This window comes from Dichomitus squalens (genome assembly GCF_000275845.1).
Source record: "Dichomitus squalens LYAD-421 SS1 unplaced genomic scaffold DICSQscaffold_23, whole genome shotgun sequence".
Taxonomy (NCBI): domain Eukaryota; kingdom Fungi; phylum Basidiomycota; class Agaricomycetes; order Polyporales; family Polyporaceae; genus Dichomitus; species Dichomitus squalens.
This window is the reverse complement of record NW_006766905.1, coordinates 377502-402561: the sequence shown is the minus strand read 5'-3', so window position 1 is coordinate 402561 and position 25060 is coordinate 377502. Positions and strand designations below refer to the sequence as shown.

Genomic DNA, 25060 nt, shown 5'->3' with positions numbered 1-25060 from the left:
TTGAACGTTCAACGATGGCAGCGCCTACGATGTACGCGCCACTAGGGTCTCATATCTAGCCTCATCATGTAACCACTCATATACACTCGGCTGCTGGTCTGATTTGCGACAGTGGCAGGTCTAGACATCACCTAAGCGTACCAAACGACGATGTGCACTTTTGTCTCTGAAAAGCAGGCCCATCCAAGCCCGGATCAGTTGTCGCCGAAGAAGGATACATGAGAAGCACATATTTGGCGAAGCAAACCGCACACACCAACCGTAAACTGTATTAGGCAGGCATGACGAGCCGACAACGCGCAATTCACGATGCCCGAGAACGCCATGAAAGCTCAGGAAAGCCCACGGCGCAGGTACATCGGTCACATGGGCTCATAGGGACGAATGGTCGATCGCATCCTTAGACAGGCCAGCCAGCGCGATTCGACGGGCGGTATGGTGTTCACGCGCGTCCAGAAGTACTCGTCAAAATATGATATAATCTACTTCACATGGTCAAATACAAACTCAGTCAACGCGGCGTACTTGCATCGGGACGTTCGCGCCCTTCTGGCCAACGACACGCGGACGCGGTAAGACACCGCGACAGAACTCGATCTTTGTCTCGGGTCCATCCGGGAGCTCGAAGCGGTAGTTCTTGATCAGAACTCCAAGGACGGCCTATGCGGACGAGCGAAAAGTGGTCAGGGCGTAACGACAAGTAAGACGCAGTGGAGATGAGATCGGGAAGCGACAAAATGGGGGTAGCATGGTCGTCTCTGGAGATGGAATGACGCACCTTGAACTCAGCGAGTGCAAAACCCCTTCCGAGACAAATACGATGTCCGTCGACGAATGTGAGCAGATGGCGATGTCCCTGGACCTCCTGAGCTTTCTTCGGGAGACCATCCTTCTGGAGCCAGCGCTCCGGCCGGAACTCGTGGGCGTCGGGACCCCAGTATGCGACAGCGGTGTTCATGCAGCCGATGGGGACGATCACCCCTTGACCCGCAGTGACAGCGACACGGTCAACCAGCTCGCCAGTTGGAATCCGAAGGGGAGCAGAGAGCGGAATGATATCATCCTTGGCCGCCTGTAAGATAGGCATGGTCAGTAGGGACGGAGATGCGTAACAAGCTGGAATCGGCCATACGACGCGGCTGGTGATATTGAGGGGAGCGTGAAGACGCAGAATCTCGTGGACAACGGCGTCGAGGTAGTGCAGACCAGCACCGTTCGTAAGCTGCTCCCAGGTCGGGTCGGAGTTCGGGAACTCCGCCCGCAGTTCCTCGCGGAGACGTTCTTGCATCTCTGGCTTGCGAGAAAGTTCAATCAGAGCCCACTGACATGATGAGAATGAGTGACTCTAATCACAGAGACCAATTCGATACGACACTCACCGTAAGACTAACTGAAGTCCGAGACGGTCGACAACATTCAGGTTACAACACAGTTCAGCTAAGAATAGGACTAACGCACTCGATGTTGTCTCGTATCCTGCTAGGATTAACACTTTCATCTGTGGGGAAGGTCAGAGACCGTTATGTTGCGGGATCCAATGCTAAGCCCGACCTGTGCCAAGATCTCCTCCTGGGACATCTGCAGGCTCGAATTGGCATCTTCGGCCTTGACTGCGGTACTCCATTTAGCCGAGCATTCACGCCAGGAATATGGTCATGCAAGGATAACGCACTCAACAAGCCAATAATACTCCTCTCCTCTTTGCCTTTCGCCCCCAATCCCTTCATCTCCCTTCGAGTGTTCTCAAGAAGGGGAATCGCAATGTCCTCCATAGCCTTGTTGAGCTTGAGCTGCAGTCTGCGTGTGTCGGTAGGAAGACGCCAGAGGAAGGGTAAGAAGTTGCCAAAGAGGAGCGCCGCTGCGGTGACTACGCTAGGCTTGATGTGACCCATCGCGTCAAATACTTCAGCAACCGCAGATGGTCTGCCTTCAAGGGAGCCGAAATCATGCGAGAATCCGGCAATACCAATGCTGTCCAGACTAGAAGAAGAGGTTTCGTAGCCATATTGGGTAAGGAGACGTGGGTACTTACGAGACGTGGTTCATCCTGAACGGATATGGTATTGATCACTTAGCCTCTGCAGGCACACCGTCACTAGCGAGACACGCACCATTTCTGCACGTCTATCATAACGGACTCAGAGGAATCCAACTGGTTGTCCCAATTGGTCTTGAGCTGCGTGCGACGATGTTAAGCGATCTTTGGAGACCGCAACGCGAACGGGCGGACCTTGTACACCGAGTCGTAGAAGACCGAAGTTAACCTGCGAATCGCGACATTGCTGAATGCAGGGGAGATGGCCTTGCGCTGTCTTCATGCATATTCGATACAGATGTTCGACTGTACGAAAGACAGGCGTACATACCTCTTATGGGATTCTCCCTCCGCCCACAACAGCCCACGCCCAAACTTTGCCATGACAGAGTTATGAATGTTAATCCTACTAGAGCAGCGGAACGGTCGTGTGAATGCAACGTACCAGACCCTCGATCGCGACCCTGGACAGCTTGGTTTGGACATACGTCCAAGTTTCCTCCGAGTAGAAGTGCGCGATTGCCTTTGGGTCAGTGAGGACAACTTGTGTAGATCCAAGCGGTGCCGGGATGCGGTAAACTGATCCAAACTCCTCGCCCCATCTCTCGTATATAGCGGGAGCCTCGGGGCTATTGGAAACAAGGTGGCGGACGCCAAAGAGCCAACTTGGACTGGGTGGACCGGCCAGGGGAGTAGCGCGGGCGACCTTGCGACGCGTCTGGATGTAGCTGTACGCGAAACAGACTGCGGCGAGAACAGCAGCCGCCTGCCAGAGCGGCAGAGGCCCTACAACATCACTGAGGACGACCATGTTGTGAGACGAGGAGTGGGAGTCGTTATCACGGAAGCCAGCATTTAAAACACAGCAAGATAGCGGAGAAAAGAGGCAGACAGTGTGGGAAACGCAGTCAGGACACCTGAGAACATATGCCAGAGACAGAGAACATGTGAGGACGGATGGGAATGTAGGCCCCACTAGTAGCGCCTGACGGCAGAGTACGTGTGTCTATTACGATGAACGGTCAGTTAGCTCTTCGAGGCCGAGAAAAATCCATGGGATGAGATCAGGAGGGTCCTTGATGATCATCTGCAGACAATATGGTGAATGTCTAGAGTAGGAGACATGGGAGTTGCAAGACAATCGGGGGACTCGGCGTCTGACGTAACATTGATGAGACTATTGATACCGTCCAGTGAGCTTTGGGCAGTTCTTTACTTCTGGGTGTCGGAATGTATGGAACACGATGGCTAACAAGCTCATGCCACGGCGCACCGGAAACATTTAGAAGTAGTGTTGCAGACTAGAAGTTCTGGTTCGTATGTCCTGGGTGAGGAAGTTGCAAGACGCCTCGCTGCCAGTGATGCCCAATGGTCACATTCAATCGGTTCGAGTCATTTTTAGACGGCAGTAACAGCGTGAGATGGGATCACCTCGAGACCACAACAGAATGTTTGGCCTTCGTTCCTTGCGTTTGTCCGGTTGGGTCTACAGGTCTAGGCCTGAAGTACAGCCTATCGCGGTGGCCGCACCCTCGCTGTTCATCGCTACTGGTCAGCCAAACGGAGAGATAGAATCAGCGCATACATCGCATCGCATGCTCCGCACGACCATCGAGGACCAAAAGGAAGTTGCTGACTGCAAGACTATGAGCGCGGGGCACGAGCCGAGCTACAGATATGGCGGCATGACTTGTGGTTGAACTCAGCTCATTCAACTATGTAGCGCGAGACGGACATAGCCTTGGTCACACTCCATGCCAACACCTGTACCTTTGCTGACGCAACACTGAAAGGAGTCGGCGTCTGCACACGCAAGAATGATGGTGCTGGTATGTCACAATCGGTTAATGCGGATGTAGTGCTGGCAAGATGGTATTCGGCACTCAGTTACGTCTGATAAGAGACGAGGAACTGCATCTGACAACCATCTCTAGACAATCAATAGTTAGCAGAATGCGTCGCTGAGACATGCTGAAAGTCGCATTCCGAGCTAAATGGCGGGCGCAGCATTCTGAGGCGACAAACTTGCACGACCCCGCACCGTTTGAATGTCATACCAGTCTAGACCCCCAGTGGCATCAGCTATCATTATAAGCCTTTGAGCAGTTCAGGTTTGAGCCGAGGTCAGAACAATCACTGTTGCAGAAGACGAAGGTGATGATCGTAGGGTCAAAAGACTCAACGCGCAAAACGCCTTTGGCCTGAGGCTACTGTTGATGGATCGAGCGCGGGCATATGATAGCCGCAAACAAACGCGTTGCGTCGCATAAGTTACAAGCAATGCATGCGTTAATGGCGAGCTACGTGAATGTGCTTTGCCTTCAGGGCAATAACCACCCCTTTGTCTTACTATAGGCTATGTCCGCACGTCTGAGAGACAAACATGTTTACGCCGCAACTCTTGAAAATCGATTATAAGAGGGCCACCTCATCACTAAAATCGCAAGCACTCAAGTCCTCCTCGATTCACTCGACATGCCTCCTGAAACCCTGATTCGCTCACCTCATGCCAATCCTTGCGTCCGCCACACATGTTTTGGGAGGTAAGTGGTCCATATTGCGCTGACAGATCAAGTTGAAAGCGCGCGTATATTGACATTGACCTCAAATTATTAGCCAGCCCTCGTATCGGGCTATGTCCCGAGCGGCAGAGAAAGCCAATTGCTCTCTGCCTCCAGGTCCAGCTTGTACGATAGGCTAGTTCGTCTCCTTCGAGCGGTCATACCCGCGCTGCGCGCGTCGATAGCTGGATCATCCGGAAGGTGTTACACTATCTATGGGCTTGCTCTGGCAGAAGGCGGTGCCTTCCGTGATGCCAACCCTGGTGGATACGGACTACCATCCGTCGCAGAGGGCCGGGGCGGATGCTGCAACGCGCCGTAGTTGAGCTCATCCTCTTCTCGAGCAGCCTCCTGTCCACAAAATCGCTCTTCATACGCAGCTTTCCACCCCTTCTTCTTTTCTTGCAATCGTCATGGACGCGTTCAACTTTGGCTTCGAACAGAGGTAGACAACAGTTTGTCAGACTGTGATGTGACTCTCACAACTAACCCAGGGGCCACTTCGCGTCCTAGGAGCGGTTGGGCTCGAGCTGCCGCATGCGCGCAGCGCGGGCCAACTTCACCTTCTTCTGGGCCCACGAGTGTGCAGCAAAGTCGGAAGCGGTCCTGGTAAGGGATGGAGAAGATGGCTGCACGCCCAGCAGCCTGGACGTCCCGGGCGACGCAACAGTCCCAGCGACCGACAACAAGCGCTCCGGAGCCCGGAGTGCCGCCCGTGTGCGCAGAATCGGCGCGCCGGACCATCCTCATTCGCCGCGACGTCCTCACCAAGCGCGTAGCAGACGAGGACGCCCGCGCGTTCGTCAATCTACTCTGGTGGTTGACAGGCCGGTGCTGGGCCAATCGGTCCATCAGTTCATGCTCCGTGGATCCGGACAGAACTGCCGTCGTCCGCCCGCGCTGCGCGGCGGGACCAAGGGGGGTGGTGTCGATCGCCGCTGCTCGGTGTGTCCACGGGGGTGCATTTGACACGTTGGTAACGGACGCACGAAAGGGAGGAAAGGGCGCGCTGCTTACCGCGATGACACCGCTCAGCCTCGCAGCGCAGTCGGGGACGCGGACGAAGACGAGCGAGGCGGCGGCCCACGACGGAGGATCCGAATACGCCGAGGCAGCGCGGGACGGATTTTCACCCTCCGCACAGCCGCTCGACTCCAGAATGGCAGTAGAGCCGGACCGTAGCCGTACACTAGACCGGCACCTGAAGAGGCAGAGCACGAAGACTTCATCGAGTTCTTTACGTTCAACAAACAATACTACTACAAGAAACCGCTGGGCGAGAACGAGTACTACGTTCACTGCGTCGACTGGCACAACGATCCTCCGACCTGGGACAACGAGCCGATACCGCCTATGACCATCCACGAGCTCTTGCCCTATCTCCAGGGAAACACGGCATTGCTCAGTCAACCAAGCGCAAGTTGAGCGGCTGCACGGAATCGAGCAAGGGCAAGGGGTGGCTCAAGAACCACCTTCTATCGTACTCTCACTTCAAGTTGCGTCGCAAATGCCACATCTGTTCGTATGCGGAGTGTAGGATGAGCGATCGCTACGTCACCACCTAAAAGAGTCCGCCGGGAACTTGCCTTCTGTAGCCCACCACATCATTCCACCGTGCCCGCGCCGATCGCACTCTGAGAGTAATCGTCAGTGCTTGGTGCGATGCCGATGCACGGCAGCGTGTATGGCTATGATGAGGCTCTTCCGTACATGCAACCTATCTCCGGCCATCCGTTCACAGTCCCGCAAGTCGCAGACGAACAAGTGGCTGCTTTTGACGCCATGTTCCGAGATGCATTTCCAGGACCCACCTTGCCGTATGGCGGCCGCGAGGACAGAGGCGTCGTTAGCTGCTCGTCTTCATCTTCGTTGAGCGAGGGCAAGCGGACAAACGGGATGCTCACACGTAGGTGCCCCATGCTGTCGAGCGGCTCGAGCCAGGTGCGTACTCCACTATTGTTGATTAATAGGATTGCAATTGACGTGCTCGCGGTCTATGCAAGTGGGACACCGAGGAGTCTACCACACAGTCCGAGGAGGGAAAGCTTCTCGTTCAGAGTGACCGAGAGGTTTACCCATTCGATGCGGACCTCCTCGCTGATCGCCGCTCAAGAAGCCTTGTTGGGTTGATATATGACACCCGCTGATCTTGAGAAGGATGATTCGGAAGGAATCCTGACTCCCTTGAAGACGAGCAGGTAGTGAAGGACCTTCCGAAAGCAGATGAACGGGGTTTGGAGGAGCGGTCTGATGTGCTTTGGGCGAATTGAGCAGGTAATTGATGAGGCGGCATCTATCACCTTGAGATAGTGAGTCGGGAGCTTCAGCGTTAGCCCTTCTCCCTCTTTCACGGACGTTGGCGGCGCGAAGGCTATGCGTCCATGGCAACTCCCCACGACTCAACATCTCAGGTAGCTGATCGTGATACCACCCCGAGGGTGATAACGGAGAAAGCTTGGTCCCTGGCGCGCAAGTAAGTCGATAATCGGGATTCAGATAGTGCAATCCCGGCAGGAACCGAGACGAAGGCCGACGATCGCTTGGGCTGGGGAGGCAGGTACAGGGGCTCGAGATGTGAACCAACGCGTGTTGGCGGTTTTGCCTTGCGGTGGAGCGGAAGGATAAGCTAGAGACCTATGACGGCAGTAAACTTCAGACTAGCACATTGTAGGTAGTTCAAGATAAAATAGGCTACTTACGGTACCATGTTCTGCGATGTACTAGTTGGGATAGTGCACTAACTCTCGACGCCGTGACCGCTGGGAGAATCGACGACCTATCAGATGTTCTCGTCGCAAGAGGAGAGGGATAGTGGAAGATACGAACGAAATACAGAGGAGGATGTGGAGGCTTTGTTGCCCCCGGACAATGTGCATAGGCCCGTGAGGTGAGAGCTTGCGAGCACCAAAGCTTGAGGTACGGCGACCCTCGTATTTGATCACGAAGTTAGTTCCTAAGTTTGCGGAAGATGCCGTGTCACAGAGCGGTATAGGAACAAGGCCATGCATCCGGAGACACGTCCAGACGCCAAAAGGAGACAATTTCTATGATCCAAGCTGCGCAAAGTCGCGGGATCTTTCTTTCGTGCGGACTCACGTTTAGCGGGTACCATGACCGGCCCAGCGTTGGTAGGCGAAAAAGGATGTGTCACGACAGGCACTGACCTGAGAATGGTGGATGGATTTCAGCATCAAGACAATCGACGGATTCCCTTCTGAACATACGTTGTGCAAAATACGTCCACTACTACGACATGGCTTCGACAGAAACAGAGGACCTCCGAAGCGCTGACGCGTCAAACGCACAGAGGGAGACGGTCAGTCATCTGACGTACGTAATCCCTGTAATAAGCGCGCCCGTGGTTCCCCTGGCGGCGGAGACTTCCCCAGGGCGGGCAGGCAGGGAGCAGCATGCACGTATGTGCATACTGTACTTAGTACATAACCTGTGAGCTTGTTGCCCACCTATGCTTTGAAAGCCGTCTCTCTGCCCTTCAAAGCCCCCTGTAAGACACAGATACAGACCTGCGCCGACCTGGCATACTGCAAGGCAAGCTAATTTATCAACGCATACTTCATAGATGAAAGCAGTACGAGCATACAAAAAACAAGAGGCATCGTGTGTGATACAGTACAATTGAGAGCAACATTCGCGACGCTTTAGTACGCGCGCAACGCATACTTAGCGTCACTACTCATTCGCCTAGTCATCCTCGGACTCGAATTCGGACTCCATCCGCTGGTCGTGGTCCGCGCCTTGGTCTCCCTCCAACTGGTCTTCATCAGAATTGTCGTCCTCCAACTGGTCAATCTCTTCATCCTCATCCACGGAACCCTCCTCGCCGGACACGAACCCGCCCGAGCCAGACGCGCCCTCGTCCTCCATGAGCTCATCTTCCTCCACAGGCTGCGCCTCGCCCGCGCCCGTCGTCGCCTTTCCCTTGTTCGTCGCCGTCTTTGTCGCCGTCGCCGGGTCGTTCTCGCGCTCAGGGCACCCCCGCTTGTGCGTGGCCTTGCGCCGGTTATCCGCGCGCTTCCTGACACCGCACAGCTTGCACACGAGCTTCAGCCCGAGGTGCACCGTCTCCACGTGCCGCTTCAGCATCTTGTAGTCCGGGTTTTCCGGGTTCTGCGGCTTGCACCCCTGCCAGTGGCAGAACCCCGCGCTTTTCAGGTCGAAGATCTTCTTCAGGTGGTCGTACACTCGGTCCGAGGGCACGTCGTCCGGGATGTTGTAGTTGCCCCAGTTCCGCGGCCGCTCCTCCTCCCAGATCGGGTTCCAACCCTCGGGCGGCCACTCCTCGTGCTTCTTCCGGTTGTACCGCTTCGCGCGCTGCTTGCGCCCCGGGATACGTCCCTTGCCGCGCCCACGCTTCGTTCCTGCCCCTCCTGCTCCTACTGTTCCTGCTCCTGTTTCTCCTGCTCCTTCGCCTGTCGCGCCGTCGAGGTCCTCGACGCGCGTCGAGGACGAGGACGCCTGCGCGTTCCGCTGACCCGTGCGGTTGTATAAGCCCCCGGGGCGGTTCCCGCCCGCCATGCTGTTTAACATGTTGTTTTCGAGCGTGCGCCGGCCGTCCGCCCCGGGCGGGAGGATCTTGAACGTCTGCTGGCGAGGGACCCCATGCGCGTTCAGCGCGGAGATGAATAACGGCTCCATGGGGTAGTCGACCTTCGGCGCGTATGCGTTTGGCGACGCGCTGGGAGCATTCGGCGGGCGAGGTATAGCCGGAGGCGACGCGTTGGACGGCATAGGGTCCATGGAGGCCCGAGGCGGGAACTGTGGGCGTGGAGAAGATGCAGACGGGGGGACAGGAGGAGAAGCGGCGTTGGAAGGCGGAGGTAGCATGATGGGCAACTGAGGAATGTGCTGGGGTGCCGTTATAGGAGGAGGTATGTCGGTGGCTGGCGGCATCGTCTCCGCGATGCGCTTGCGGAACTGCCCAGTGATGCTTGGGATGTGCTTGAGCGACGTCTTCGTGATACGCGCACAAACCGCACACGGTGGCCACGTGTGGCACGGCACGTACGCCACAGGTGGGACACTGTCCTGCAAAGTCGTTTCCTGTGAGCGTGCCTCAGCCGTACGTGCATCACCCTCACGCCGCCTTCTGTCTCCCGAAGAGCGCCCGTTCCTGCAGCACCATCAGCAACGCTGAGGACAAAGGACAAAGAACAACATATGGCCCACCCGACGCTGTCAACATCCATCTTATCGGCCTCGCGCGACCTACCGCCAGAAGAGGAGCTATTGGGCACCGGCGTCTGGTTTGGCGACCCCACGGGTGTTGTAGCCGGCGACTCCGTGCCGACATTGCGGGCACGTCGCAGAAGCCGACTAGGAACCGAGTTAACCTCAAGTACCTCGTCCGCGCCACACTGCACGCACCTTGCGTGGCGAGGGTCCTCATCTTCAGACATCGCCGAAGCCCGGTCATCAGTGTCGCTCGCCGGGCCGTCGGAGTGGACGTCCCGCCGACGAGCCACCCGTCCCCGGGTAGCCGCCACGACCCGTTGACGACTTTCCCTGGTAGTGGCGTTCAGTAGCCATCCTCTGCGTTTAGAAAGTAAGCCGTGCTTCATACTTACGGGGACAAGAGCTGTCGCATCACGTCGGCGTCGTCAGAGTCCGAAGACGACCGGTTCCGTCTCGGGCCTGCCGCAGCGTGGCCTTTGTCCGGATCTTTGACTCCATTGCGCACCCCTTCATCGTGTTTGGAGCGGGATACGCCCTTTCCATCACGCATGGTGAGTTTGGGGTAGGTGAGTGAAGCACGGAGGGAGAGCCGCCTTGGTGGTTAAGCGGTCTCGTCTATATACCCTGTCGCTCCCGGATCACCCCGATGGGCTGATGGAAACGGGAACTGCCAAAAGGCCTTCTAAGTTTCAAAGTAAGATGATAGAAGGCCGGTAGGAGAACGGAATGCCCCTTACACGTTGCCAGCGCAAAACACAAAGCAGCCGCACCTGCCGGGCGTCTGCGGTGGTTATCGATGTGTCACGCGCTACTGTGGCAATCAACGCAAGTAAGAACTCTAAGCTACCTGCAACAGATGATGCACGTCAAAAAGACGATGCTCCAAGGGCACAGAGGAAGGGGCGGGAGATACGAACAACCCAGTGGTGTTGGTTTGTTGCAAAGCTCATTGTGGTCACGTTGGGCCTAAGTACGTTCCCATAAAAGGCAAGTGTGGTAACAACCCTCGCCGATGCAACGAGGCATCGGAGATGGAACTTTTTGCACGGCCATCACTGATGATCACGCGATGTGAGAAGGCGGGGTTAACGACTGCCTGCACGTTTGTGGCTCAAGACAAAGCCCTGAGCCATCCTCAAACAGCGTTTGTGGTCCTTTCTGAGTGCTTCCGATCCTATGACACCATCATCCAAGGAGAGTGTATGATACTGGTACAGGGAAGACGGAGCTAGTGAGGCTCATATCAGAGCCGACGGCGTATGATTGGCTTGACGGCGTCTGGTGAAATATAGCCACAAACGTCCAACCTGCACCCCAACCACCTGTGCGCTCGTTCGTCATCACCGCGTTCTCGAACATGATCGTCCCCGTCCCCGCCCTGGATGCAGCGGCGCTAAGGTCCCCTCTATCTCAGCGGCGATATTCCCAGCGCTACCGTCAGTGCCGCAGCGGAGCTCCGCGCTGCAGTCTTGGCCTTCTCCTTCGTTGCTGCTTCGTTGAGAGCACGATGGTCGCCGCGGGAAGAGGTGCTGCTGTTGCTGCGGAAGATGCCTGCGGAACCACCATCTTGTCGAAGGTGTCGTTCTCATCGTGACTTCGATCGCAACAGGCGCTAATCAGATATTTCCGAACCACCTTGCCGGCCTGTGCGGGCCGTCAGGCTGCTGCAGCGTCTTTGTCCTGGCAGACGTGCTTGGTGCGGTGCTTGCCCCACAACTTACCGTAGTCCCCGTCCTGAGTGTACGACCACATCACGAGTCGGGATCTTGGTCGGATGACTTGTCGAGAGAAACGTCTGGACGTACACGACCTGTTCAGCTGTCATAAACCTTGGGCCTAGGGTTCTCTCGGACTGCGGGTCCATGTGCGAAAGACTCCTGGCATTGGGTGCACTGCGGGAGTCTGTTAGACACAAAGACCATCGATGAGTCATGAGCGAGGTATCGAGTAGAGTTCGTTGAGGTAATTGGTCCCGGTTACGTTAGAAAGATTCGGCTGCAGGGGGATGCCGCGCGTTCCTCTCAACATCACGCGGTGTCACCCTGAGTTACTCAGAATGCTAGTGAGTGGCTTCAAGGTTCGAGGTAGTCGATCGTGGGTCGTGTGTATCAAGTTGAGCACCTCTTGATCGACAAAGACTAAGGGAAGGGTCACCTGCATGCAACAGCTCACTTCAACTCATCAATCATTGAAATGCATTTTGGTATCGGGAGACAAGAGAGGTATCCAAGGCGGGCTCACGGTTAGCATAGGGCTGCTGATGCGAGGGGCCCTTCAAGCGAATGTTGTTCCACTGGTGGCATGCATTGTACTTAGGGCGCTCAGGAGGTGGTGCGGGCGTGTATAAGGATACCGAGCATCGGACCTGGGGTACCACGTACGTACAGCTTTGTGCGACTTCCATTGATTTGACGTGACCGAGCTGACTCAGATCCCTGGCAATCCAGGGTCAGCTTTTGACCGAAGGACAACCGAAAGAGACAATGTGTGAAACAGACAGCGATGAAAGAATCTTGATAATGAAGCCGAGAGGTTGATTCTCATTGAATGTATAACATTGTAGGTCGCTTTGTCGAAAGCTCTTCATCACCAAGTAGCACACTTGCGCGCAGATGGTGCCGGAGCAAGTCCTCGGCTCCACTACATATCCGACTCAGCACCTGGTTCCGGGACACAAGATCACGGGTGCTCAGAGAGGCGTCGCGCAGTCACTAGTAAAAGAGAGGCATAACGATATACACCCATGAGATCGATCGGACATACCTCCATCTTACAATTTGGAGTCACAGTAGTCTGAACGAAAGCGTGCGGGAGATGTGACCGTTCAGTGGGCAAGCTGGGCAATCGATTCCTCCGAGTGCATGTTTAGCTGCTGGCGCAGCTTGAAGACACGATTGTACTAAGAGGTGACTTTGGAACGGGTCGCTGACCAGCTACTCGACGCGGTGCTTCTGTAGGCAGTTCAGAGGGTGCATCGCGTCAAGGTGGTCTTCGTTCGCGGCACAGGCTCATGTATCCTTGGCAACCGCTCAACCTTTTGCCAAATTTAGGCGGCGGTGGCTTACCTCATTGCTTCCCTCCACAAGCGCTCCATGCTTAACCGCGCTCCATCATATCCTGAACGCAGGAGTCTTCCTTGTCTACTCCCATCGGATGACTTCATGCCTGCTGAATATGGCTATGGAACACTCTGGATGGTGAGCAGCATAGCATAAGCGATCGTCTGATATAGCATACATCATAGGGGGATTACAGGACAAGCGTTGATAGCAAATCTACAGGTGTTAGCATGACAAGCAAAAGCTACGAAGTACGGGTATGGTGCATGGCGTGAAAACTATAAGGGTATGTACGTGTGTGCAAGGGGTATCTAGGCTGAAGTGTTATACAAGGCACGGCACCCACTGTGGCCAGTGATACCGTGACGCACCGTTCTCATCTAGCTTCCACAAAGCTTAATAGGTATACGTGGGAATAGGGAGGTCAGGGGCCTCTCCATGTCTTCTGCGACGCGGTTGACAATTTCTGTGCCTGATGGTCCACATATCAGGTCGAGCAGTCACGCCACAGATGTGGCATTTGCGACGCAGCTTGAAGTGGGAGTACGATAGAAGGTGGTTCTTGAGCCACCCCTTACCATGGCTCGATTCCGTGCACCCGCTCAACTTGCATCGTGATGACTGAGCAATGCCGTATTTCTCCTGGAGATAGGGCACGAGCTCATGGATGGGCATAGGGGGTATCGGCTCGTTGTCCCAGGTCGGAGGGTTGTTGTGCCAGTCGACGCAGTGAACGTAGTATTCGTTCTCACCCAGCGGTTTCTTGTAGTAGTATTTCTTGTTGATCGTAAAGAACTCGACGAAATCTTCGTGCTCTGCCTCTTCAGATGCCGGTCTAGTGTACGGCTTCGCTTTGGACCGGGAGCTCCTCGGAGAGCGCTTGGGCCCGCACTCCGAACTAGACGAAGTGTCGGAAATCCTGTAAGATACAAGACATAATGAGACTCCATCCAAAGAGCATCAAAGATAGGATACTCACACAGAGGCTAGCTCTGCCGCCTCCATCTCTCGCTTCTTCCTCTCCTCTTCTTCCAGTCGCAACTCGTCGGCGATATCGAGCAGATGCTCGTACAAGGCCCTTTCTCCAAATTCGTCCAAGAGGAAATGCTCGAAGTCGACCAGATCAGCGGAGAGACCCTCGTTCTCCTCAGGAGCAATGTAGCTGTGATCAAGGTCATGAGCTTCGGTGAAGAAAGGAGAGTCGACCGTACTCACGCTGGAGGGGGCGCCGGCATGATGAGCTTTCCATCTACGAAGTACTCCTCGTATAGTAGCGACATCCTGAAGGTGACAGTGGTGTAATGAGATATCAATGGGCGATGCAGGAAGCGGGTGAGGGTATAGCGGAAGTGGAGAACTAGCTCTACTAGCGAACGTCAACCACGTCGGCGCACTTTATATCCTGACCCCCAACACAATGGTGCAGCCCACCCGCAAACTCTATCTGACAGTGCCAAAGCATATCCTTTGTGCGCCAGCCGCGGTTCAGGCAGAAAAGCGTGGCGAGGGAGCGGGCGGGCCACCAAAGCGGCCGGAAGTCCTGGATTACCAGGGTAGGACGCGCGAGCCACTCACGAACCCCTAGTCATGGGCCGTCAGCACGCGGATAACAACCTCCGATGACGTTCGCGGGCCATGGCAAAGCGTCGCTTAACAACCGGTCCTTTGGCATCCTGGACACGCTCACCAGCCGAGTATCCTGAGATGTGTGGCACACTTGGCCAAAGGTCGGCCAAAGACTCCGCTGGGGCCCGAAGTCCGAGGCAGAGCATACGTCGAAGATGGCACAAGTCCTCCGAGGTGGGTATTGTCTCTGAAACAGGATTGAGTGCATCATACATTGAACTTGGTGATGCCCAAATGCAGAGGCTCTGCCTAAGGTCCCAATTGTGTCTTTGCACGGGAATCCTATAGCCGTCTGGATCAGAGACAGTGGACGTGAATGCGAGCAGACTACTTGAGACGCAGCGGCATCATGGCATGGTTTGATGTCAGCGCCGAGCATAGCCATGTTGGACAGATAGGGGTGTGGCAGTGCATGTGGATTGTCTTCTGCCTCACAACGCCACGCACTCTCGGCCCAAGGTTCTGTGAGATCGGAACCCTGACATCCATTGTCAATCTGATATCCGGGCCATGAACATTTCGTGTCTGTCTACGGAGTGTCACGGAAGCCCATGAGATAGGACATGATCTGGAAAGCAGCCTAGCGCAGTGTCTCTTGTCAGCCACAGCGCTCTTCCACAGGAAGCGCCCAAAACGTACTTTAGGTGAAAACTGCGGGACCCTGCGGCGCCAACCGAGTCAGTCAGTACCCATCGCGTACTTCAGTATCATCTGGCACGCACATGTGTCCACTGAGCGAGACCTCGTAGTAGGTCAAACCGCGCTCGGTGTGAGTGTTCCCCATAGCGCCCATCCCCTCGACCACGAAACTGTCGTTCTTGATCGGAGTGTGGAAGCCTTGCTTGCCGTTCCCTGCATGACACGACGTCGGATGAGTGAACCAAAGAGGGCACGTTCGCAGGAAGCCTCACAGGTCATATTCTGAATCACTATCCGCGTGCCCTCCGCGATGAGGATGAAGTCCGCCAGGCCGTGGACGATCACCGACCGCTTGCTCTTCTCGATCGCGTTGGGGAGCACGGTGAACGCGGGCGGGAGCGAGGCGTCGCCCCGCGGGAACACGTCGACGTCCGAGCACTCCGCCCAGGAGACGTTCGCCGGCGCGTGGATCGCCTTCTTGACGTCCGCGCGGTCGAAGTAGATCGGGGACTGCTGCTGCGGGAACGAGCCCGGGAAGCCGAGGACGTCCCAGAGGATGGGCCAGGTGTCGAAGATGCGGTAGATGTTGAACGCGGGGTTCACGAGCAGCGCGGCGTCGAAGATCGCGTCCCAGACGTCGCACCCGTGGTCGAACTCGGTGCTCTTCCCGGGGAGCGGGAGGAGGCCTTTGGGTGGGAAGGTGACGTGTTTGGCGACGTAGCCGGTGTAGTTGCATTTCTCAGCGACGGAGTCGAGGTGTGCGAGGAAGGTCTGGCTAACGACGGGACCCGAGCATCAGGATGTATCTGATCGGATGGAGAGGCAGAGGAAACGTACTTGAACGAGAAGACACCCTCATACTTGTGCACGAAATCCACTGCAGGGATCTGCTCCTGGACAACATCCCATCCAAGGACGGCTGTACTACACAGTCAGTTCGATCAAGAACTGCGACGAAGCCGAGGCCACGTACGATCAGAAACCCAGAAGCCGTTGAGCGTAAGGTTCAAGTCCGTAGGGTGCTCGTAGATGTAATTGGCAAGGTCTTAACAGCACACGTGAGCAAATCCAGTTTATGATTAACAAACGTGGGTCACTTACAAGGGACGTACATGCCCGCGTAACTCTCGCCGGTCAGGTACAAGTTTTTGCCCTGGAGCTCCTTGAAGATATCCAGGAACTGCTGGAAGAAGCCCACGATCTGAGCGGCGACATCGTTCTCGTTCTACCATCGCAGTCAGCACGCGCACGGTCTCTGAAACCGCCTGCAGAACCATACCTTCACGTTCGGCTTGCCCACGGAGAAGCCCGTGCCGACAGGCTGCTCAAGGAACAGGATGCTCGACAGGTTCGTCCAGCTGAACTCGTTCTGGGTGGGGCGCGCCTGGCCAAGCGACCACTGGAACGGCTGCAGAACAGAGCAGAACCCCGTACAGCGTATGCGTATCAGCACACCTCGCCGAACACAAGTGCGAAGACATTACACGTACGCCGTTCTCCTGGAGCAGGCCCTCGAGCGAGGAGCACCCCGGGCCGCCGTTCGTCCTGCATCGAAGGAAGTTCACACAAACGTCAGTCAGATGATGCGCCGGACCCCAGGGGGACGCGTGCATCGCCAGGGCCAGCGACAGGGCAACGCGGGCGCAGCGGCGCAACACGGCATAGGGTGACACTTATCAGAGGGGCGTGGACGTACCAGAAGATGAGGTCGTCCAACGAGCCCTGCGGCCCGGGCGGGAAGAACCAGAAGAAGAGCTATATGTGGCGACAACGCGCGGGGCCGTGGGTAGTGAGTCACCAAAGTCGCTGCCTGCCCACATGGAGAAGTGGATATGTCGAGAGACTAGGATGCGTACCTTGCGGGTCTCGTTCGGGTCGCTGCTGATAGGGATAAGTCCGGACCAGCTGGGCCCTACGTCGAAGTCGACGTCTGGGATTGTCGTTCCGTCGACGTAGAACTCTGCGTGGTGTACACGCAAGAAAGGATCACGCGACACACGCACGCGCTTCTGTGTGAGTGGAAGATATAGTGACGCGTAAGTGCAGGAGGGGACGTACGGGACGCGCGGGGGTCACTGAAGGTGATGTTTTTCACGCCCGAGCCGGTCGCGCGGGGCATGTTCGCGCGAATGCGCGCCGCGGCTTCGGCCTGCTTCGCGTGCAGCTCCGCCTTGGACGGGAAACGCGCGTCTACGGACGCGATCGCGGCGACGCTCGCGAGGAGCGGGAGGAGGGCCTTGTGGAACATAGCTGCGTCCCTGGTCGTGCGATGGCGGCGATACAAGAATCCGTCAGTCGGGCGCACAGGTCAATGCGGGCGAAGAGCCTGAGGCGACGAAGGGGAACGCGGGGGTCGTCCGACGTGTCTACCGCGGTTTTATACGTCTGGCCGCAGACGCGGGGTTCACGGAGCAAAGATCGGAGCTGCCGGCATGGAAAAGATGTTGCAGCGAGGTTCGTCGAGGAAGCGATGGGCATAGGCGGTGCTCAGTCGCCATGTGGAGAGGCGGGATCATACTGAAGACGATGATGGTGGTCCATATGTAGGCAACGGACAGACGGCCGCCGGCTTCTTCTTATCGCGCTATTTTTGAAAGCATTCAGGCAAGGCGAAGTACTCGAGCACGAGTTAGCAGGAGAGCGCACTACCCGATGCTGGCGCAGTACGCGGCGAGGGTTTCACCAGCGCAATACAGTGGCGTTCAGTCGGCTGCGGGGCCTTCGAAGCTCGACTGCGCTTCCTGGAGTCTGATACCCCGTCCAGACGCGACATGACTGTCCCAAGAAGACGATAGATGCATGTACCGCCACGGTAAAGAAGTGGGCGGGCATTTCGGACGCGATCTATCGAGTCTATTTCCGCTAGGTATCAGGGATCCAAGTTTCAGCTTGTCATCTCCGTATAGCGACGGACGCACGGAACCCTCGCCCTACATAGATCACACGGTGCGGCTTGAAACCGTTAAGCGAGAGGAACAGTGATTCATTCTATGACAACAGACACTTTCAATGTAGAAGGCTTTCATTGACGGAAGGGGATAGGATTTTAATTGACAGTCCGTGTCGATACAGGTTTTCACGTATGTACGAACCACCGGACGGTTAATAAACCAGACTCGCCTAAATGAACAGTACATTTAGGAATATGTATGCTCTTCTTAGTGCTCGATCGTCCACGGGTAACGACACAAAGTCCGAACGTTCAAGCGTGGAGAGGGCGTCGTTCATCTTCCACATCACCAGTAAAGGAGACGAAGGCATCGTGCGCCATGTCCCTAGGCATGAGCGAGTGGGTCGTGTCGCGGAGAAATGATACGGTAGCAGACGAGGACAGGACGAGTATTGTTCGACGTAACAAAAGTCGTGTTGCATGCAACCTCGTATGAGGTCGAAGGAGGACAAGCTGAAGGGCAGCCTGGCGGCGGCGAGGAATTTTGTCCGCGCGAGGCCCTGCCCTGAATCCCATCCACGTGACATACACGCTCCAGAGGGAGACGCGCCTGGCCTCCGCGTTTCTCTGTCTGCTCGCGCGATCCTCCTCCTCCTCCTACTTCCCACTCCATCCTCGTAGCCTTCTCAGCAACACCGCAGACAAGTCGACGATGATCTTGACACCCGCGGGTGCACCTCCTTCACTGTGCTCTGCTCCAGGGGAGGCATCCTCAGCAGTAGCAAATCCCGCACAGAGTCCTGCAACAGTACCACAACCACAAAGGCCTCTTCTCGACATATCAAACTCGCCTACAGGTCGACGCATACAAGGCGGAGAAGATAGCGTAGGAGACACCTTATTCCTTGAAACGCTCAAAGTGCCGACTGTGATACTCGAAACCCCGTCCATCTCGCATACTATGGCCGCCGCTCTCTCCCTATCCCTTCTGGGCCACACACTCTTCCTGAAGAGTCAAGTGCCCTTGTGAGTGTTCAATGTCTTATTCAATATCAGCGTCTCACGGTGGTTCCTGCACTCCACAGTCCCATCGCCCAACTCTCGCGCATGCCCGGCGGCAAGAGCAACCCCAAGGCCGCCAAGAAGCGCGACGAGCTCCTCGCCACATTTGACACCCTCGCGTCCCACCTTCAGACCACATTCGTTGCGATCTCCACCGCGTACGCCAAATGCAAGTCTGCGACGAGCGACGAGAACGGACACATCAGGGATGTCGCGAGGCCTAGCCGAGGAACGGCGCACCTGATGTTCGTCTTTGGTCCAAGCGCGAACGCTGCGCGCGCTCGTATTGTGCTCACTATTGATGGCTTGGACGTCAAGGTGTGGGGAGTGCGACCATGCGATTCGTTATCCCGTGACGATGACGATGTCGACGGCGAGGAAGACAGTGATGAGGACAGCCAACGATCAGCAGAGGTCTCTGAGGAGGAAGGGAGCGACTCGGAAGACGACGCGAGCGAAGAAGACGACGTGAGCGACGTAGAATCGTTTGGTTCGGATTCTGGGTCAGGTCCTCCACCATCCCGCTCCCCTTCTCCCTTACCCCCAAACCGTTCTCTTGCACCTTCCCCCGAATCCCTCCCTTCTCCCTTCGCTCCTCTGACGCCGCTCCCGGAGAAACCGACTCCATTGACCTTCGCCCACCCGCCTCCAGTGCCTTCGATATTACCACCGGTCGCGCCTAAGCCGCAGACGGCCCCTCGACCACCATCTCCCTCACTGTCTACCCCGGAACCCAGTGCGCGAGCATCCACGACTTCACGCGATGCATCCCCTGCACCGGCACCTACGCCAGAGCTGACATATGCGGAGGAACAGCAAACGCTCCGCGCCGCCGAGCGCCTGCTCTCGCGCACGCTGATGAACGCGTGGGTGGACGGCGAAGGGGACATGTCTAGCGAGCTCGGTACGTTCTCGTCTCGGTCTCGTCCTGCGTTCATGCGGCCTACAAAGTGCGCTAGGCTAACCCAAGCACCGGCCCAGCTCCGACGCAAACTCACCTGTTCCTCCGCGCCCCCCGACGATTCGCACACCCCGCCTGGGCCGCCCGTCAGAACCTGACGCGCGCGTTGGACGGCGTACTAGCCAGCTTCCTCGAAGACGCGGGCGCTCTCCCAGTGCCCCCAGCTGCGAGGCCCAAGTCCAAGTCTAAAGGCGTGCGCACCGAGGGCGCGTGGATCGGCTGCAGGGGCGGGTCCGCTTACGCTGCAAAAGCGCAGATCAGCTCGTCTGTGGGGCGCGGGGCGGATGTGGAGGACTCGACGCTGGGCAGGGCGGACGAGGAGGACGAGGAGATCTGGTGGGCTTGGGAGGGCAAGATCGTGGGCTTTGCGGATTGGTGAGCGTTTTGTGGACTCTCTTGTTGTGGTACGTCCGCGCTTTCAGGCTGGGGAGATTTAGGCATTGCATTGAGTGTGTATGTATACCCGTCATATTGTATTGACCGTAGATCAGCATCCAGAATCATAGCGGCTCTAGCATTACTGTGTCTAGAGAGTACATAGTTCTCTAGACAGAAGGAATGGTAGCGCTCGAGAAACGTATGACAGCCTGGCGCAGTCCAGAAAGGTCGGGGTAAGTCGTCCACTGGTCACTCTCCTTGACCAGACTTGTGTACCCAGGAAGGGTGCTCTCTGTCGTCCTTGGTGATCGAGAACTGTTCACTGACGCTCCACAGGGTGGCTTGTGATGGTAGATGACACGATGTGGCAATACAATACAACGTGAGCTTCTTCTATTCCTCAATGACTTAGGCTAACGTATCCTGACAGGTTGCGAGGTTGTCGCCGCCGGTATAAACGTTCGGGACGGTGGCCTGGACATAGCCACGCTTGGCCCGTCCCACTTTTTCTCCCTACACGATCGCACGCAGCGCTCGGCCAGGGATGTTGTCGCGGATCACACGGGAACGTTATTGCTATGACTGACCTCGCAACGACGCCTACAAGAGACTTTCCAGAACAACACACCCGGTCGCGTCCGTAGTGTCGATGGCCGCGAAGCCGTCGGGGTCGTAGTCGACCTCAGAGTCGGAGGCGAGCGAGTAAGTGTACGGCCGAACTCTTCGCTGTCAGCCGGAGCATACGTTGCCGAGGGGAGAGGTTCGTTGATGACTATGGCTGCCTCGGAACCGTCGATGTAAGGAACGAAGTAGTGGGAACAGCCAACCCCACCAACAGCGAACCCAGCACCAGCGATCCTTTCAACGGGCAGAGGTGCGATCGTCCCAGTCGTTCCCTGCAATGAGATGATTCTTCTGAAGAACGTCTGCATGTTCATCGGTCGCCTGACGAACACGACAGAGTCGCAGTCGACGACGAGCTTGAAAAAGCGAGTGCTGAAGGGTTGTGCGGGCGAGGGAGTTGTGGAGGGGAACGGAATTGTCGGTGGAAGACAAGGTGAGGAGAGGAGATCTGCTGCAGGAAATGACGACGAAGATAGCATGCAAGTACTGCATAGCAGCAAGGAAGAGGACAGAATGCTTCTCTTCCGCGGAGGATCTCGCTTCGATAACTATCGAGCGCAGGCAACTCCACGGAAGAGAAAATTCCCCTCGCAAGGAAGGGATGCCCTCGAAAGGGCGGTGCTCCTACCGGCGGAACACCGTTTGCTCCCCGAAGGGAGGGTCTTTATCCTCCATGTCTCCATCCACAGAGGGCCCACCGCTGGGCGCGTGCTGCAACACCCCCGAAAGGATGTCACAGACTTTGCCGACACGCACCGGACGTGTGGCTCCCGAGCACGGAGCAACGAAGCAATGAACGGCGAGGCCTTAGAGTTGGCGTACCCCACCGCCCACCACCCCGCGCCCCACCACCGACCGAGAGGAAGAGATTGGAAGAAGGCCTAAGAAGCGGCGACCCCCCGTACCCTCGACCGCCCCCCTCGCTCCCGACCAGAGGCTGCCCGTGTGTTGTCGAACCGGAGAACGAGCCGAGAGAAGAGGTTGGTAGTACGCATCAGGGTTGGACCCAGTACCGCACACCGCGCCCGACCCTGCGACAAGTCCTTCGTTGGCCTCTCAGGCACGACGGCTCGAAGAAGGATTGACGAGGCCTAAAAGACGGCGAGACTCCGTACCACCGCCGCACCCTCTCCTCGTCGCCGCACCTGGTCCCTGGCCTGGAGATCTAGATGAAAATGTGGAAGTCAATTGCAACGAGTCCGTGTCCGTGTCCGAGTCCGAGTCCAAGTCCAAGTCCGAGCGCGAAGCGTTCGAGTCCGTGAACGAAACAGAAACCAAAACCGAGACCGAGACCAAAACCAAAACCGAAATCAAAGACAAAAACAAAACCGAAACCGAAACCAAAACCGAAACCGAAACCGAAACCGAAACCACCGAAACCACCGAAACCACCGAAACCACCGAAACCGTCCAGTCCAAGAAACCAAGCCGAAGCACGAAACACAACAACGTCCAGCCAAACACCCCCGACGCGGGAGACCAGGTTCACCGAGGCGATCAACTCCCTCCCCCAGCCCCACCAACGCCAACCTGTCGGCACTGTCGGTCTTGAGGTTCGGAGGTCGAGGTGCGCAGCTTGAGGTCGAGTCGATCGGCTTGTGTTGTAACGTGGTCCGTCGGGGAGATCTGCGGAAAAAAATAGCAGCAACACGAACGCAAAACGCAGACGAAGCAAGACGAGATGCCCTAGTACGTGCGTCATTGCCGAGATCGTCAGGGCCATGACTCCCTCCCACGAACAACTCAGCGACGTGTGTCGGGCATACCTCACGGGCACACGGGCCCGCGATCCGGGGTCCAGGGTCTTCGGCGCGCGCGGTTTGTTTTGATAGTCGTCCTGTCTTGAAGGTCGGTCGGGCTAGAGGGGGGAGGAAGGGGGGCAGGAGGATGACCGGTGCACGTACTGAATTTATGTCTCGCGTCCATCAAGATCGAGACTGATGCATGGGGCTGACGCAGGCGGACACTCTGCGGCAGTCAACCTGTCTCTTCACAGCCCTGGGTAGAGCTTGAGCTGAGATACTTGGTCGACAGCGCACGGCTGTTAGCATTCAGGATAGCGATAGCAATACACTCAGGAGCTGCCTTGCGCGCTTGTGGTTGTGGAAATAGTGTTTCCCGAGACAGGCAGATATAAGGTTCAAATTAGATGAATGTCTATATAGAAAACAGAAGATAGCAGGCTGAAGACGTCGGCACTACGCGCCCTACCAAAAAAAAAAGATAGCAGGCAGTTGGACGACGAGGGAAGACAAGGTTGATGCAGATATGCATGGACAGACGAAGCGGACATGAGGGCGGCCAGGCGTCACTGCACCGACCACTGCCACAGGCCCCCGTAAGTAACGCCAGCTAGTAACGCCCGTGCCTGCATTCATCATCTCATCTCATCTCGTCCGTCTGCACTCACCATCCCGATCAAGTACTCGTTACTTGTCCTATGAATTGAATAGAATTATTACGCTGAATTTGACCATAGAGACCCCATTGTTCTCGGCAGGAAGACGACTCGCTTGGCAACGGTCCATCTCCGAGTCTTCCTGGAACTGGGAGTCTTGGACAGTGCATTTAATATAACCTCAGGACAACCGTATGTCATCTCCTTGACCTCCAGCTCGTGTGGAGGATCAATGAAGAGGTATGAGTCCTGGTAGGTAGCGAAACATTGTCATGATGTAGTGGTGATCCCTCGTCAATTGAGCCCCTCATGCAACGACACGACCCCCTCCCCAAGTGATGCTGTGTCTCTGTCCTGCAACCTATGTACACTCGACAATGGTAATGAAGGCATTCACATTCAATATACCATCTCGGCCTCCGGTAACAGGAATGGGCCGGTATACCGTCATAAACGCGACCAGCGAAGTCGGTCTCGTCCCCCCAAAACCACCGCCTAGCTCCCAGTTCGCTCACCCGGTTCGCTTCTTACCGCCACTACCCTTTCCCCGCTGTGCAGTGCCTGTTCTTGTCCCTCGCTCGCTTGCGACTATGTCTACCAACACCCCGATCAAGTTCTGCACTTTCACGATCCCTGACGGGTCTGTAGTCGAGTACAGCAAGTGGCTTACGCAACCGATGCACTCCAGGTCCACCCACCCTGCAGGTGAGACGCAAGCGACGAAGACAGACAGGACGGACTCTGGCTGTCGATGCTCGTGCGACGGACGCACTTGAGGCGAGTCGATGGATGCAGGCGGAGAGGAATGAGCGGAGACGGCGAAGGAACAGGAGGCAAGACGAGCAAGACGGGGCGGATGAGCGAGACATCGAGCGGGTGCTCCTTCACGAGGGCGCGGTTCACGATCAAACCCAAGGTGCAGTAGTGCGCACGAAGAAGACGAAGACGACGAAGGACGCGAAGAGCGCGAGCAGGCGCCGTGAACAGGTACGTTTATTACTCAGCTCCACTCTTCATCAGTCACGCTAAGCAAGTCCCAATTCTGAAGAACGTGGCGCGCACGGACGACCGACGGGCGATCTACGCCAGGATCCTCCAGCTTCAGAGCGGGGTGGCGAGCCTTGCAGCGAAGGCCGACCGTCTGCGGCCTTTTGGCAAGTCCAAGTTCTGAGCATCGACGGCGTAAGGTGCTCGGATCGGACCAGCAGATTCCTTTTTTTTGTACGGACTCATCACTGAGTTCGTAGACTGGTGGCTACGGCGTGCAACTCCGACTGGGTAGACCGGAGACCGTGCGCTTGAATGTATACTACACAATTCTCGACTCGCGAACTGTTTACCATGAGAATATTCAATACATCGCCCACATATGCAAGTGACATTCTGTATCGCCATGATCCTGGTCACCCGGTCCGAGTGGGCTTGAAGTCGCTCCTTCAAGGATCCTGGGGAGCTTCCTGTGTACACCGACGTGATAACTGTCGATTCTGGCGTTCCCGGAGCTCCAGCGCGAACGAACGTCGCCCGGGCCCGTACCGTCGACGTCGGTATGGAGGATGTCGGGTGGCCCGGCGCTGGTGCATAGGAACGTGGGAATCTCGCTCTAGACATCGTCGGGGAACCCGGGAGCATCC

General features: G+C 56.5%; 7 protein-coding genes across 7 annotated transcripts; 2 read left to right on the top strand and 5 right to left on the bottom strand.

The window, feature by feature from the left end:
• Positions 1–464: 464 nt before the first annotated feature.
• On the bottom strand, positions 465–3179 carry DICSQDRAFT_88550 (cytochrome P450). Its single transcript, XM_007367213.1, has 12 exons — positions 2481–3179; positions 2367–2410; positions 2231–2312; positions 2112–2176; positions 2033–2047; positions 1673–1980; positions 1552–1610; positions 1459–1498; positions 1380–1390; positions 1133–1321; positions 779–1072; positions 465–660 (listed from the first exon to the last, which is right to left on the bottom strand). The coding sequence occupies exons 1-12, from the start codon at positions 2844–2846 to the stop codon at positions 508–510; spliced, it is 1626 nt and encodes a 541-aa protein (XP_007367275.1). The 5' UTR covers positions 2847–3179; the 3' UTR covers positions 465–507.
• A 1630-nt stretch (positions 3180–4809) lies between these two features.
• DICSQDRAFT_127969 (uncharacterized protein) lies at positions 4810–8022 on the bottom strand (the record flags this gene model as incomplete). The annotated part of the gene is made up of 10 exons (XM_007367212.1): positions 4810–4997; positions 5160–6025; positions 6087–6112; positions 6408–6590; positions 6625–7058; positions 7115–7222; positions 7296–7372; positions 7423–7549; positions 7693–7760; positions 7931–8022. 10 exons carry the CDS (start codon positions 8020–8022, stop codon positions 4810–4812), a joined length of 2169 nt encoding a protein of 722 aa, XP_007367274.1.
• A 276-nt stretch (positions 8023–8298) lies between these two features.
• Positions 8299–10339, bottom strand: DICSQDRAFT_127968 (uncharacterized protein; the record flags this gene model as incomplete). Its single annotated transcript, XM_007367211.1, has 4 exons — positions 8299–9727; positions 9784–9930; positions 9982–10119; positions 10182–10339. 4 exons carry the CDS (start codon positions 10337–10339, stop codon positions 8299–8301), a joined length of 1872 nt encoding a protein of 623 aa, XP_007367273.1.
• A 2905-nt stretch (positions 10340–13244) lies between these two features.
• Positions 13245–14128, bottom strand: DICSQDRAFT_171544 (uncharacterized protein; the record flags this gene model as incomplete). Its single annotated transcript, XM_007367210.1, has 3 exons — positions 13245–13767; positions 13828–14010; positions 14064–14128. 3 exons carry the CDS (start codon positions 14126–14128, stop codon positions 13245–13247), a joined length of 771 nt encoding a protein of 256 aa, XP_007367272.1.
• An 818-nt stretch (positions 14129–14946) lies between these two features.
• DICSQDRAFT_108110 (alpha/beta-hydrolase) lies at positions 14947–17421 on the bottom strand. Its single transcript, XM_007367209.1, has 12 exons — positions 17172–17421; positions 16970–17073; positions 16810–16868; positions 16604–16658; positions 16393–16521; positions 16215–16338; positions 16087–16158; positions 15951–16032; positions 15386–15888; positions 15197–15326; positions 15114–15135; positions 14947–15054 (listed from the first exon to the last, which is right to left on the bottom strand). Exons 1-12 carry the CDS (start codon positions 17359–17361, stop codon positions 15004–15006), a joined length of 1521 nt encoding a protein of 506 aa, XP_007367271.1. The 5' UTR covers positions 17362–17421; the 3' UTR covers positions 14947–15003.
• Positions 17422–18715: 1294 nt separating this feature from the next.
• Positions 18716–20405, top strand: DICSQDRAFT_63793 (uncharacterized protein; the record flags this gene model as incomplete). The annotated part of the gene is made up of 4 exons (XM_007367208.1): positions 18716–19029; positions 19089–19615; positions 19811–19969; positions 20047–20405. The coding sequence occupies 4 exons, from the start codon at positions 18716–18718 to the stop codon at positions 20403–20405; spliced, it is 1359 nt and encodes a 452-aa protein (XP_007367270.1).
• A 3411-nt stretch (positions 20406–23816) lies between these two features.
• Positions 23817–24597, top strand: DICSQDRAFT_181614 (uncharacterized protein; the record flags this gene model as incomplete). Its single annotated transcript, XM_007367207.1, has 3 exons — positions 23817–24131; positions 24343–24413; positions 24475–24597. Exons 1-3 carry the CDS (start codon positions 23858–23860, stop codon positions 24595–24597), a joined length of 468 nt encoding a protein of 155 aa, XP_007367269.1. The 5' UTR covers positions 23817–23857.
• Between the last annotated feature and the right edge of the window lie 463 nt (positions 24598–25060).

What these genes read in the sequence shown, in the direction of transcription:
- DICSQDRAFT_88550 (XM_007367213.1), bottom strand. Translation starts at nt 2,846, where the DNA reads ATGGTCGTCCTCAGTGATGTTGTAGGGCCTCTGCCGCTCTGGCAGGCG. An exon ending in GGGTCGCGATCGAGGGTCTG is followed by an intron (nt 2,411 to 2,480) that starts GTACGTTGCATT and finishes GTCATGGCAAAG; the next exon opens with TTTGGGCGTGGGCTGTTGTG. An exon ending in GAGGGAGAATCCCATAAGAG is followed by an intron (nt 2,313 to 2,366) that starts GTATGTACGCCT and finishes ATATGCATGAAG; the next exon opens with ACAGCGCAAGGCCATCTCCC.
- DICSQDRAFT_108110 (XM_007367209.1), bottom strand. Translation starts at nt 17,361, where the DNA reads ATGTTCCACAAGGCCCTCCTCCCGCTCCTCGCGAGCGTCGCCGCGATC. An exon ending in TTGGACGACCTCATCTTCTG is followed by an intron (nt 16,659 to 16,809) that starts GTACGTCCACGC and finishes CCTTCGATGCAG; the next exon opens with GACGAACGGCGGCCCGGGGT. An exon ending in CGGCTTCTGGGTTTCTGATC is followed by an intron (nt 16,033 to 16,086) that starts GTACGTGGCCTC and finishes TGTGTAGTACAG; the next exon opens with CCGTCCTTGGATGGGATGTT.